The following is a 14,431-nucleotide window of genomic DNA, read 5'->3' on the forward strand; positions in this document are numbered from 1 at the left end:
ACAGATGAGTTTTGAGTTTGGATTGGAAGATGGGAAGGGTGGCAGAGTTACAGAGGTCTGTTGGCAATGAGTTCCTGAGTTTGGGAGCAGAGCGGCTGAAAGCTCTGCCCCCCATAGTGCTAAGGCGTGCAGAGGGTACAGTAAGATGGAGGGAGGAGGAAGATCTGAGGGAGCGGGAAGGATTGACAATGTGGACGAGGTCAGAGAGGTAAGGGGGGGCAAGGTTATGGATGGACTTGTAGGTGAACAGAAGGATTTTGTAGGTGATTCTTTGAGCCACTGGGAGCCAGTGGAGTTGCTGCAGGATGAGGGTGATGTGGTGGGATGAGGGGGTTCTGGTGATGATGCGGGCAGCAGAGTTCTGAACCAGTTGTAGTTTATGGAGGGATTTTTGAGGGAGGCCGAAGAGGAGAGGGTTACAATAGACGAGGCGGGAAGTGACAAGGCTGTGGACGAGGATGGCGGTGGTGTGGGGGGCGAGGGAGGGGCGGAGACGATTAATGGAGCGCAGACGGAAGTAGGCTGACTTGGTGACGTTATTAATGTGGGATTGAAAAGATAGTGTGCTGTCAAGGATGACTCTTGACCTGAGGGGAGGGGGAGACTAAGGAACTGTCGATGGAGAGAGAAAAGGAGTCAACTTTAAATAAGGTGGATTTGGTGCCAATGAGTAAGAATTCAGTTTTATTGCTGTTAAGTTTCAGAAAGTTAGAAGTGAACCATGATTTTATTTCAGAGAGACAGGAGGTGAGGGAGGGGGGTGGGAGTGTGGAGTTAGGTTTGGAGGAAAGGTAGAGCTGCGTGTCATCCGCGAAGCAGTGGCAATGAATGTTAAATTTGCGGAAGATATGGCCGAGGGGGAGAAGGTAGGTTATGAAGAGAAGGGGCCCCAGGACAGAGCCCTGGGGCACACCTGTGGTGACTGGGGAGGGGTCGGAGGAGAAAGACTTAAGCTGTATGAACTGAGTGATAATAATGGCAAGGAAATAACGTTTAAAAAGTGCAATTGTGATTAGAGGCACATTTATTTAGACATGTTATACTCATTTTACAGCTGAATCATATAAATTACGTGGTGGAATTTGTTGTTAATTAAACACCATGCATGATTTGTTATTATACACTACCTTTAGATAAATGATTCCACAATACATCCATAGGTTACCTTTTTTATCATTCTATCATTCATACGTCACATTTCTGGGAGAAAGCTTACAGTATGTGTTGCGAATATGTTAAACACACGCACGCTCATTTCTCTAAAGTTGATGTAAAAATCCATTATGATTTCTGAGGATATTTCAAGTGCCACTAAAAGATATGAAAGCAGGTGACTTATAGTGCTGGCTTACTTTTTTAGTGTCTGAAGCGTTATAAATGATGACGTAACACCTGTGTGGTATCGACACCTGAATAAATGATTTGAGCGTTGTGGTGGACATTTATCAGTAATAAATACCCAAGAGAAGTCCAGTATTTGACAATATCCAGCGATACGTTGTGCGTGACCAGTCAGTGTTGCACTTTGAGCTTTAACCCCGTTCACAGATCACTTCAATGACGCTCTGCTCCATCGGGGCCGGATCCAGGCAGCGGTGGGCGGAGCTCCCCACTATCTCATCCAGCAAGAAATGCACAAGGTTCTCGTCAGACACAAAGCGCCACAGGTACATCTGCAGGTAGTGACAGTCAACTTGGATTTGCTGCAGCCCGTAGCGACCAAAGGTGCGCAGGCGGACGCACTCGAGGAAGGTCTTCAAGCTGATTTTGATGATTCCCGTCATCACCGAGACCTGCGATGGAGGAGCGAGTGAGTGAGTGCGTCGGCGAGGATGTGATAAAGACGTGCGCTCACCTTGTTGAACTCCACCGAGCTGAAGATGTCAATCCGCTCGGAAAACAGCTTGTGAATGTTGCTTAGTAGGTTGGTGTCCATGGGAGCGCTGTAGTCACAACGAAAACAGAACTAAAATCTGCATAAAAGTCAGCATGTGTACTACTAGGTCGTTTTTTGGTTTGGCAAATTCTACAGTAAGTTCGCCTAACCTTTATTAGTCAAAATATATGCATATTTAACCAAATTTTGCATATTCTTTGCCCAAACGAAGCATTTTCAAGCATAAGAATGTCTAAAACAACTCAGAAGATGCATTCAAAGATGTTGTGATATGTAGTTCACTAGGTGTCAGTATTGTTGCTGTAATGTTCGGTGAGACACACAAGCACCAGACTCGATCGCAGAAACAAAAGGCTTTTCTTGCAAGTTGAAATGATTTCCGAACAAGCGCTATAGTGGCTGAAACCAACACCAAATCGAAAAAAGCTCAACTCCAAAGCCCTGACTTGGCTTCCTGTCCCGGTTTCCTGTCGGTGATTAATGTATAAGTTATTCAAATTGTCGCTGTGGACTGAGTTACCACCACAGTATGTTGTGCTTATCAGACCATCGTCATCACTCACGATATTGTGGTTTGATTATTGCTCCCTTGCTATATCTGTTTTTTTCAGGAAATTCAATAATGATGGCTGTTTGGTGGTAGATTATGGTCTATTATTGGTCAAAACATATTGAAATGCAAGCGATATGTGATATATGGTCGCTAGGCAACAGTAATGTTACATGGATGAGCCATCAATCTTTATGACATTACCCTGCCTTGCACTCAATGTAGTCAGCCACGGCTGCAGAGTGAAACAAAGGTTCATCCATTCCGTGTGGAAGTGGTACATTTCTGGCCCATTCCTTTTCCTTCTCTTCCCCGCTCATAAGTTGAAACTGAAACTCTTAGGTTTAGAAGAAATATATTTGAGGTTAAGTGGTTGTACGCATGCTGCACGGTGGTCGAGTGGCTAGCGCGCAGACTTCACAGCTAGGAGACCTGAGTTCAATTCCACCCTCGGCCATCTTTGTGTGGAATTTGCATGTTCTCCCCGTGTACGACAGCCGGGATAGGCTCCAGCACCCCCGACCATCCTCACGACCCTCGTGAGGATAAGCGGTACAAAATGAATGAATGTATGGTTGTACGCGACCAAACTAGAGGCATTCTCCAGTCCCTGTAGCATAACAATTGTGCAATCCGGTGTAAACAATGACTAATAGAAGTGTAAAGGTGACTACAAGGGTGCTATTTGTCTAATGTCTAATGTGGTTACTATCATTCATCATTTACATGAGAAGCCATTGCGTCTTTATCATGTATTATGTGCAAATATACACACGCACTAGGGCACTCCTGGCCAAATTGCCAAAGTACCTTGGTGTGTAGCTTGCAGCGTAGCGCGCTTGCTGCCTCGAGCTGCTGTAGACGGAGAAGGTCCTTTTACTGGAGTCACTGCTGTGCGCTTTCCTCACGCCTTCCTCGTACAGAAGGCCAACCTGTAGCGACACACACTGCCACCGTGAGGCGCCCTGCTCAAATGAAAGCTGGAAGAGAGGCCCTCCGAGGCCGAACGTCACCTGTACGTCAATGGAGGTGGTGTCTTCCACCACCCTCTTCATCACCGCGCGGACATTTCGCGGCTCGATGGTGTTGACCCAGTCTCGTGTTTCAACGCTCTTTCGAAGCATCTGGGAAATAATGAGGCCTTGAACCTGCAAATATGAACACACACAGATCTACTTGATTTATCTCTTAATTAGATATACTTACTTTATTTTACTGCAGTTTGTGTGTACTCCTACTCTACTGCAGCTTAAAGACAAACGTGACACTGGCCCGACTCCCCCACCACAATGATCAAGGGTCTGCATGGTAAGGAAGAGTAACTACCTTGACATAATGGTTGAGTAGTTTCTGTGCCGCCTCCCTGGCTTCTGCACAAAGAGCGGTCACGGGTGTAACCGGACTATGGTGCTGACAACATATTAAAAAGGTTGCGGTTAGCGAGAATACATTCAGTGACACTAAATGCCAGGATTTATAGATCTGCTGACTGCACCTGTGCCAGGAACTGTTCATCCGTAAGAGTGAGTATGTACGAGATGGCGGAGGTTTCATAGTCCAAGCAGAGGCGAGAAAGCAGCAACAGGAGGGCCGGAGGGGTAGACCCTCCCTTGTCTCCGGCGCTCTCACAAAACTGGCGAGAGGACTGACACACAAACTTTATGAAGCTCACCACCAGGCTCTCGCGAACACCTCGGCAGCAGAATTCGCCCTGCACGAACAAACAAAACATGCATTGAAGATGAAGTCAGGTTAAAGACACACTGTGAGGATGCCCCACAAATGTAGACGTTTTACCATACACGTGCCCTGCAAGAAACTCAGATCTTAGAATCTCATCTCTGCTATTTGCAGGTGATCTGGTGCTTATGGCCTCTTTGGACTGCGACCTTCAGCGTTTACTGGGATGGTTTGCATCTTTTGAGTGTGAAGCTTCTGGGATGAGACTCAGTACCTCCAAATCAGAGGCCATGGTTCTCAGTCGGAAAAGGGTGGAGTGCTCCCTCTGGGTTGGGAATGAGGTCCTGTTCCCTAAGTATCTCGGGGTCTTGTTCACGAGTGAGGGAAGGTCACCAATGGTCACCGCACCTATGGTCATCTCACCTCTTGAGCTCTGGGTCATGACCGAAAGAATGAGATGGCGGATACAGGCGGCTGAAATGAGTTTCCTTCATAGGGTAGCTGGACTCACCCTAAGAGATAGGGTGAGGAGCTCAGTCATCCAGGAGGGGCTCAGAGTAGAGCCGCTTCTCCTTCACATCGAGAGGAGTCAGTTGAGGTGGCTCGGGCATCTAGTCTGGATGCCTCACGGACGCCTCCCTGGTGAGGTGTTCCGGGCATGCCCGGCCGAGAAAAGGCCCCGGGGCAGACCTAGGACACGCTGGAGGGATTATGTCTCACAGCTGGCCTGGGAACGCCTGGTGTCCTCCCGGTGGAGCTGGAGGAGGTGGCCGGGGACCGGGAAGTCTGGGCTTCCCAACTAAGACTGCTGCCCCCGCGACCCGGACACGGATAAGCGGAGGAAAACGGATGGATGGATGGTGCCCTGCACATTGATTATTATGATACTTGCAAAAAAAGTGGACGTACATGAAAAACTGTAAATAAATGAAGACAGTCAGTCATTTGGATCAGAATCCAATTGCACACCTTTAGAAATAGAGTGGAACCTTGGTTAGCGTCATAATTCCCCTCCAGAAGGTCTGCCTCTAAACAAAATGTACTCTAACCAAATACATTTTTCCAGTAAGAAATAATATGATGCATGGCAGTCGAGTGGTTCGCGCGCAGACCTCACAGCTAGGAGACCAGGGTCCAATTCCACCCTCGGCCATCTCTGTGTGGAGTTTGCATGTTCTCCCCGTGCATGCGTGGGTTTTCTCCGGGTACTCCGGTTTCCTCCCACATTCCAAAAACATGCTAGGTTAATTGGCCACTCCAAATTGTCCATAGGTATGAATGAGAGTGTGAATGGTTTGGTTTGTCTATATGTGCCCTGTGATTGGCTGCCGACCAGTCCAGGAAGGCCGAAGACAGCTGGGATAGGCTCCAGCACCCCTGCGACCCTCATGAGGATAAGCGGTAGAAAATGAATGAATGAAATAATGTGATGTATAATATAAATGTGTATATTATGTATAATCCCTGTTTTGTCATGACGTTTCATAGACTTTGCTTTGAAAGAAATGGAACCTTACCCGAGAGTGATGTTACAAAAGATAAAAAGTCCAATAAAACCAAAAGAGCATTCACCTTGAAGTATGGCTTGTTGGAGAAAGTGATGTCCTTGGCTGTGAAGAGGTGCACCGATGCCAATACTGACTTGATCTGGTTTAGGATCGACGCCGACAGGGAGGAGAGCAGCTCGGGGAGGCTGCTCGGAGCATCTCTGCTGGAGGCCGGACCGCCCAAATGAGCCCCGCCCCCTGCACCAGCCATGGACAGGCGGGGCGTTGCAAGGGCCTGCCTAACATCCGTCAAACTGTCCATGTAGAAGCTCTGCAGAGCCGTCAGGTACTGCTTGAGTCGTTCGTTTGCGGCACGGATCACGATCTCGGTGCCTTGGTTCGGCACCGAGGAGCCCGGCAGCAGCTTGGCCACGGCCTGGAGTCTGCGGTGGAAGCGATCCAGGGCGCGGACCAAGAGGGAGTTATCCGCCACGCTCTTTTCCTCTTGGATCCTCCGCTCTACGAGCGAGAAATATCGAACGGCGAGGTCATCCACGAAGGCGTGCAGCTTGCTGTTTGCCATCTGAGGAATATTCTTGGATGCGAGCTCGCCTGTCTGAGCGTGGTTGATGAAAAGTTCTTGATAAGAAGTAATGACCAAACATAAGCTGCTGACAAATTCGTTGCAGCCTCTGTCGATGAACTCCAAGATGTCTGTGTTTGAGGCGGGAGAGGGGAGACTTCTCATTTTGGGGGCACCGTCAGGCGGCGATCCAGCAGCGATGAAGGTGCCAGGGGAAGGCCTGCGTACCGGCGCATCTTTCACGTCTGAAGCAGACGGGCTCGACCTAATCTCGGCCTCCAGGCCCTGCAGGTCCACTACCAGGCGAGAGCGAGCGTGGCTCAGAAACTTCTCGCAGAGCTCCTCCGCCGGCTCGTCCAACTGCAGCAGCAGCTCCACGCACTCGGATAAATCTTTAGCACTTGATCCACCATCCCTGCGGGCAACACAACAAAGGGATAGTGCACAATTACACACACAAAAATGTACGTCATTTTCCAATATGCATAAATGGCCATGGCGTATGTGCATGTATTTTTTTTTAAAGGCAATTCATTATTATTTTTACCATTTTTGTCACACCTTGGATACCCCGGGATCATGTATTTCACCAGGAAGGGAGAAGTGTTACCAAAGATGGAAGAGTGTTTCATGACTTCTGTTGGTCGAAGGCTGGGTTGCACGCGTTCAAGGACACAGTAAACCCTCGCCACTTTGCAGCTCAAATTCCGTGGCTTCACTCTATCATGGTATTTTGCAATTATTAATAAATCATCATTGGTTCATGGTTGAATACGGCCTATGAGTCAGAAATATGCATTCATTCATTTTCTACAGCTTATCCTCATGAGGGTGATGGAGCCTATCCCAGCTGTCTTTGGGCGAGAGGCGGGGTACACCCTGGACTGGTGACCAGCCAATCACAGGGCAATATAGTAAGTGTCAATATAGTGATATATATATATCATGACAGGTTCAAGACTCTTCATCCTTGTATTTAGCAAACATCAACTGCTTGTATTGTTTCTTGAATTGGCTCATCGTTGTGCATTGTTTGAGGTCCTTACTCAATCCATTCCATAGTTTGATTCCACATACTGAAATGCTATGGCTAGCATAACGTAGTCCTAGCATAGAAGTGTTTCAAATGTACTTCTTCCCTGAGATCATATTTCTCCTCTCTTGTAGAGAAGTATTGGATGACATTTTAGCTAATTGCGTATTTTTAGCCTTATGCATTATTTTAGCTGTTTGAAGATGAACTATATCAGCAAGTTGAAGTATTTGTGATTTTAGAAATAAGGAGTTAGTATGTTCTCTGTAGGCGGCATTATGAATTATCCTTACTGACCTTTTTTGCAGTACATTTAGTGAGTGAAGATTGCTTTTATAGTTATTAGCCCACACAATAAGTAAGATATGGTAGAACCAGAGAGCAATAAAGAGTGTGGAGTGATTTCTGATTGAGAACAAATTTTGCTTTGTTCAATATTGAAATATTTCTGGCCACCTTATGTTGTATACTTGTAATATGAGGTTTCCAGCTCATATTTTCATCTATTGTGATCCCCAGAAATGTATTTTCCTTCACCCTTTCTATGTCTACACTGTCTATTTATATTTGCTGGTGCGTGTCCTTTCTGCTGTTAGCAAACAGCATGATTTTAGTTTTACTTAGGTTCAAGGACAATCTATTATTATCAAACCATCTTTTTAGTATGACCATTTCTTCTCTGACCTTTCTAATGATTTTTGTCTGTACTCCGTCCGGAACAAAAAGCAGTGGTATCACTTTGGGTAATATGAGTGTAAAGGGGACTATAGGGTTGTTATTTCATGTATTGAGGGCTCTAATAATGTTAAAAACAGTATTTATAAGGTTGTAAACAGGTTTTATATGCTCCGACTACAAAAATATCCCATTCATGAACCAATTACATACAATAAATTGTCATCAGTGGTCATTTATCAACTAATTAATATATTTTTGCTAAACTGAGGGCGCCATGTTATATGCAATATGTAATGCAAGTTGGAGGACAGGTTAGACTTCATACATTCACAAATAAGAATCCAATTAAATAATGCTGGCAACGATACAATTTGGAAAGCTATGACAACAAACACACTGTATGAAATTAAGGACTGATATTGTTCTGCAGGTATGCTAGATTTGTGTGCATCAGTACGATGTCAGTATGACCTGGCATCTGATTTTTATGCCAATATCTCAACAGCCCCACATGAAACACTTGCTATCTTCCACTTTTAGCACAACAATCTGACCTGAACTTCTGCCGAAGCTCCTCCGCCAGTTTCTCCATGATACCCAGGCAGTCATCCTGGATGCCCTTGAAGGAGGGCAGGTGGCTGTACTGCTGTAGCACACAGCGAGCACGTCGGTGAGCGCTCACTGCCTGAGCGTAGGCCTGCAGCTCCAAGCATTTGTTTAGTCTGGCAGGTAGTTCAAACAGGAACTGCAGCTTCCTTAACAAAGTATGCACCCCTAAGGAATGAAACAGGATCATAAAAGGCCATGAAGCATCCCACCACCAGCTCATCAAAACAAACAACCCTGGTTTCACAGCCTCACCAGAGAGTTTTGTAATCTGAGCATGCTGGTCTTCGAGGGTACCACTGATGCGAGCGCTAAAATCAGTGATGGCCGCCATGTTAGCAGAGAGACAGTCCATTTCGTCTTCCATCTTTTTGAAATCGTTCTTCATCTTTCTTATGGTGTCTGGAGATAGACAGGAGACATTGCAGGATATTCTGATTGGACAACACTTCGGATGGCAAGTCCCTCACCTGTAGCAGATATGAACTTGTTGTAGTTTTCATACACCAGCGTCTGCATGTCACTATCCAAAGAACGGATCTGCTTGACCATGCAGGTCTCCTGGTCCATCAGCTCCGCTAGAGAGCATTCCCTTCGAAGCTGCATGGGGTCACGCACGCAGATGTCACAATTTATCCACACTTCAAAGTAAAATGTTGGTATTGATGACAATTGTCTGAAAGACTGGCCAAACTTCGAGGAGACATCTACACCAAAAAGCTATGCTATGGAATATAATGGCATCTAAACTATCTTAGTATAAAAGTAATAAAACGTATACTCTCAGTAACAAAGTGCTTATTCAAGTACTTTTATTTTGCAGTGGTACACAATTGTAGTGTTGCAACTCTCCTGTAGCTCAATAGTCACTATATTAGGAGAAAGCTCAGTCTACAACCACAATGTTAAACATATTAGATTGGTGCACCTCCTGTTGCGCCACAATGCAGCTGTATCCACTGCAAACAATATAGAAATAAAGAATCGACATTGTTTTTACATTAACGTTCACTTACCTTGTTTAGGTAGTGCTCCGGGTCAAAATGGGGCCCGTTGATGTCACAGGGATCCAGTGACTGCGGCTTCTCTCCGGGCTTTCCTTCTTCGTTGAGCCCGTAGTAGAGCTTCAACATGCCGTGCACCCTGCGCCTCCTCCCGGGGTCGTCGGAGCTCGCCGCCGGACCGTCTGCTTCCACCGCGTCCATAGCAAACAAACGGGAACCGGCTGATGGACGTGTAAAATGACTAAAAGCCTAACGAGTCAGTGGAGCGGCGTTCAACTGGTATAAAATAACTTGCGATTGGGTTTACACCGAAAGTGGAATCGGTGTGCCGAGCAGCTGCTGGATATCACATAAATATCAACCGATGTGAACAAAATAAATGAGAAAACGTAACAATACTAAAATTCAATACACCACTTCCGGATGTGTGGAACGCCCAGCGTCGCGTTGCCACTAGCCAGGTCTCGCGAGAGAAACAAGCGACGACTTCTCTGAAAACAACCCCAACCCAAAACAACGGGGAACAACATTGAAATTTGCAAGCTTTACAAATTATCCGACCTGGCATCAACTATGACGTGTTAGCAAGACACGCGCTACCGACCTAAATGTTGTACTTCCGGGTTATCAGCCTGGAAGCAGGAATCAGTTGTTTGTTAGTTGTTTATATTTACAAATAATGCATTTTGAAATATGGCAATGTATACAATGTTATATACAATGTTACATTAATATACACCCAGATATACACTTAATTGCTACACGTCTGGAAAGGAGCAGGAAGAAGAAAAGACATTCAAATTGGAACTCTTCCAACCAACGGTATATATCACCATTTACACGTATATCGATTCAGTACCCATTACCTTTGTGAAAGTATCAATACTAATAAACACAGAGATTACAACAGCACCCTTGCACCGACTGGGTCTTTATGCTCTGGCCCTAATTAATAAAATAAAAAAAACTACAATGTCACTTCTAGATATTTAAGGATAATGTTCTACATACAAGCTCCTGTGCTGCTGTTTTTATCATAAATAGCTGTAGATCTGTATTTTAAGATTTATTTTCAAGACTTGAAAAATGTTATTATGAAGAATTCGGTGGGTTCACGTTTGTTTCTAAATGGCAGCAATAAAAATTGACTTTACTTTTTACTTGTGTTTTTACTCACTAATATGGTAATGTTGCTTATTGCCACGCCTGTGATCATCATTACATTAGCAGCACTAATTCACGATTTTTATTAATTGTTTCAACACTCACAAATCCGAGCTGCCATGAATGCGACGTCCTCAAATCGACAAGTAGGCAGGCCGATGACGTCAAGACGCATTTCTAGTATTTGCTGTGGGGAAAGTCGTTTTGGGTCTTGCATTGCTGTTAACCTGCGGTAAGTGCAACTTACCCGACGAAGGACTGACAAGGGCTGTTTTTTCTCATTTGCATTTTAGGATTTATCCTCATTTTGCATTTTGTTTAAACTGGAAGTACTTTTAGACTGATAGTCCAAATGTTTTCAGTGCTATTTTCAAAATGATGCTAAAAGAGACCCTTTTAGTTGATAATTTGGCAAATGAATTCTTGAAAAAGCACGGAAACCAAAGGAAAATTTATCATCCAGGATAATACATTCAAACAGACAAAAGTTTTCTAACTTTGATAGTTTGATACATCAGCACTATCTACTATGAGAAAAACGTTTAATCAATTAAAAGAATGCATCATGCAGTAAATGTTATTTCATGTTTGCAGGAAATGTCTGAGAAGGAACTGAAAGAAGCGTTTGTCAGTAATCTCAACGGAACTACTTTACAGGAAGTGGTCGTGGGCTCATTTCTCACCCCGCTCTGCATCCTCAATCGAGCGCTCATCCTGATCCTCCACCATCAGGCCAAGGGGAGTCTCCCTCTGCCGTTCCCACCCATTTCTCACCTGCTTCTCGATTTCTCAGCACTGGTCCTCCCCCTGGTGCTGTCATGCACCGTCCTGAGCGACGTTCTTCTTCAGGTGGTCTTGAGCTTCACCTTTGTGCTGTCATGCGCGCTTTGCCGCGTCTGCCGCACCGAACGCCGGACTGCTCTCAGCGCCTTCGTCGGCGGGACCGTTCACTTCAAACAAGTTCCCTTTGTGACCATCTTTCGAGTGATGGTGAACGTGCAAACAGCCATCAGTATTCTTGCCGTGGACTTTAGAGTCTTCCCAAGGCGATACGCTAAAACGGAAACGTACGGAACTGGCGTTATGGACTTCGGGGTTGGAGCGTTCGTCCTGGCCAACGGTCTGGTCTGCCCAGAAGCACGTGGCAGGAACGTGTCTGGATCCAAGGTGAAACATATCTCCAAGCAGCTCCTGTCTGTGTGGCCTCTGGTTCTCCTCGGTGTGGCGCGACTTGTCTTTGTCAAACTGAGGAACTACCAAGAACATGTGACTGAATATGGCGTCCACTGGAACTTTTTCTTCACGCTGGCCATTGTCAGAGTCGTGACAAAAATGCTTTTGGTTGTTGTACCGGCAAGAAGGTCGTGGGTTTTGTGTCTTCTCATCAGTGGAGTGTATCAGTGTGTTTTGGAGACAACAGGCCTGAAGGCTTTCATCATGCACAACGATGACAGAGGAAAGGACTTCCTGCATGCTAACAAGGAGGGGATATTCTCTACAGCAGGTTATGTTGCCGTCTACATGGCAGGAGTGCAGATCGGATGCTACGTGATGCAGCCCAGATCCCACGTTAGAGACTGGCTCAAAGCCGTCTTCAACCTCCTCGTGGCGACTTGGCTCTTATTTGCTGCTTTGTGCACATGTCAGACTATTGTGGAGCCGGTGTCTCGCCGCTTGGCTAATTTACCGTTCTGCCTCTGGAGCGTGGCTCAATCGCTGCTTTTTCTATCCTGCATCGCTTTAGCCGATGTGATTGTACTCTTTTCACAGACGACCTCCGGCTGCCGCTTTGTACCGTCGTCGTGGAATTCAAATTTAGACTCCCGGGAAAAGAAAGAGGAGATGGAAAACTTGTGTCTCATTCAGGCTGTCGACAAGAATCAGATGTTATTTTTCTTGCTCGCAAACCTTTTGACAATATTCGCCAACATCTCGGTGGACACGCTTGCCTGCAGCACTTTGTTTTCCGTGTGCTTTTTATTGTCGTTCATGTTCATGAATTGCTTGGGAATATATGCTTTACACCTTCTTGGAATAAGAGTGCGATTCTAATGTCTTTGACACAATTTCGATATATTTGATATATTTCATATGAATGTTTGCTGCTGTGTGTTTATTATTATGGCTTTTTGCATCCTGTGTTGTGTTTTATTGCATACAATTGTGAATGCTTGTGAACTGTTAGCATACATTATCCTTGTGACATTTTCTCATTAGATTGCAGATATTTTTCTCAATATTTTGACTTATTCATTCATTCATTTTCTACCGCTTATCCACACGCTTATCCCAGCTTTCTTCCAGCTGGACTGGGCACATATAGACAAACAACCATTCACACTCACATTCATACCTATGGACAATTTGGAGTGGCCAATTAACCTAGCATGTTTTTGGAATGTGGGAGGAAACCGGAGTACCCGGAGAAAACCCACGCATGCACGGGGAGAACATGCAAACTCCACACAGAGATGGCCGAGGGTGGAATTGAACCCTGGTCTCCTAGCTGTGAGGTCTGCGCGCGAACCACTCAATTACTGTGTAGCCTATTTTGACTTAATTACTCCTAATTTCTCGCCTGTGCTGTTGTTTTAAATATATATATATATTTATAAATTAAAAAAAACAGTAATGTGACGTAAATGGACCCCAGGTCGCACTTTAGACACAGATGTATCATGAGAAATGGATGGCATTTTGGGAGAATAAAGTCAAAACATTGAATAAAAAAAGTTTAAACTGAAGAAGGGAAAAATGTCACAATTTGAAAATAATAAACTCATAATATTTGAGTAGCATTTCACTTATATCATAAAGCTGAACGGCCGTCTTTTTTCTTGCAATATATACTGTATAACTTCTTAGCATATCTACACGTGTTGCTTTACAAAATTTGCATCCAAAGCTGCATCCTTTCATTTTTCACTATGTTTGGACGCCCCTGGTCGACAAGTATAACCTCGTCTTCTCTCAGATCTCCTAGTAGCAGTGCACAGAATCCATGACCCCGCTAAGATAACACACGATAAGCCTTTATTTGTCCCACAAGGGGAAATTCCAGGTTTACAGCAGCAAAAGCACACAAGAGCATACAAAGTGCAAAATCAAGCTAGTACAAATCATACACTATTATATACACCATTTACAGTGTTGGACATGTTAGTTATGGTACAGATGTTTTTGTGTAGTTTATATTTTGGGTTAGCCGCATGCTGGAACTAGTTTGAGGGAATTTCATGTTTACAGGCAAGTTTTTTATTCATTCATGGGTATGCGTGCCTACATAGAGTACTGAGTACCACGGGTGGATGATGGACCCACTGCAAATTTTGTATTTCTAAGACTGTTGAATGATTTAGTGATTTTGTCTTTATTAGGCAAACACATTTTTTCAATGAATTTATTTGTGAATAATTTAACAATATGTACAAAAAAGAAAATAATACAACTATTCACTTTAATTACATACAATTGTTCAAACAAAATATACCCCATCAAATATGCACGTGCAGTCAACGTCAAAGACATCAAGTATTTCTGGAGGGACTCGTCAAAATACCTCAAAGGAGACACGGAACGTCACACCAAGAAAAAAAACTTGGCATACAGACACAGTTGTATAATTAGGCCTACTGTATTCCAAATGAGTCGAAAGGTGGAATCAAATAATTGGCACGTACCATTTGGAGACAGCAGGGTGCGGTCTGTTCATTTCGTGATTACGATTAATTATGCAAACATGATAGTAA

The 14,431-nt window shown here is 44.7% G+C and overlaps 2 protein-coding genes across 3 annotated transcripts; one reads left to right on the forward strand and one right to left on the reverse strand.

Annotated features, from left to right (window-relative positions):
- Positions 1-725: 725 nt before the first annotated feature.
- vps51 (VPS51 subunit of GARP complex) lies at positions 726-10,139 on the reverse strand. Of its 2 annotated transcripts, none has more exons than XM_058077991.1 (11): positions 9,531-10,139; positions 8,985-9,114; positions 8,770-8,916; positions 8,463-8,682; positions 5,700-6,612; positions 3,943-4,158; positions 3,774-3,857; positions 3,467-3,595; positions 3,258-3,379; positions 1,856-1,943; positions 726-1,793 (listed from the first exon to the last, which is right to left on the reverse strand). In XM_058077991.1, the coding sequence occupies exons 1-11, from the start codon at positions 9,717-9,719 to the stop codon at positions 1,533-1,535; spliced, it is 2,499 nt and encodes an 832-aa protein (XP_057933974.1). In that variant the 5' UTR covers positions 9,720-10,139; the 3' UTR covers positions 726-1,532. The 2 variants fall into 2 exon arrangements, with proteins under 2 accessions (XP_057933974.1, XP_057933973.1); XM_058077990.1 differs by having other exon boundaries at positions 731-1,793; positions 3,461-3,595.
- Positions 10,140-10,874: 735 nt separating this feature from the next.
- Positions 10,875-14,063, forward strand: LOC131132579 (phosphatidylinositol-glycan biosynthesis class W protein-like). The gene is made up of 2 exons (XM_058078337.1): positions 10,875-10,914; positions 11,277-14,063. Exon 2 carries the CDS (start codon positions 11,280-11,282, stop codon positions 12,732-12,734), a length of 1,455 nt encoding a protein of 484 aa, XP_057934320.1. The 5' UTR covers positions 10,875-10,914; positions 11,277-11,279; the 3' UTR covers positions 12,735-14,063.
- The last annotated feature ends 368 nt before the right edge of the window (positions 14,064-14,431 follow it).

Source organism: Doryrhamphus excisus, chromosome 7 (genome assembly GCF_030265055.1).
Source record: "Doryrhamphus excisus isolate RoL2022-K1 chromosome 7, RoL_Dexc_1.0, whole genome shotgun sequence".
Lineage (NCBI taxonomy): Eukaryota > Metazoa > Chordata > Actinopteri > Syngnathiformes > Syngnathidae > Doryrhamphus > Doryrhamphus excisus.

Bases quoted from the DNA above. Each gene is read 5' to 3' on its own strand.
- LOC131132579 (XM_058078337.1), top strand. From the start codon at position 11,280: ATGTCTGAGAAGGAACTGAAAGAAGCGTTTGTCAGTAATCTCAACGGA.
- vps51 (XM_058077990.1), bottom strand. From the start codon at position 9,719: ATGGACGCGGTGGAAGCAGACGGTCCGGCGGCGAGCTCCGACGACCCC. The intron at 4,159-5,699 runs GTGAATGCTCTT...TTGTTCGTGCAG, and splicing joins CCAACAAGCCATACTTCAAG to GGCGAATTCTGCTGCCGAGG. The intron at 3,858-3,942 runs GTGCAGTCAGCA...ATATGTTGTCAG, and splicing joins ATGAACAGTTCCTGGCACAG to CACCATAGTCCGGTTACACC.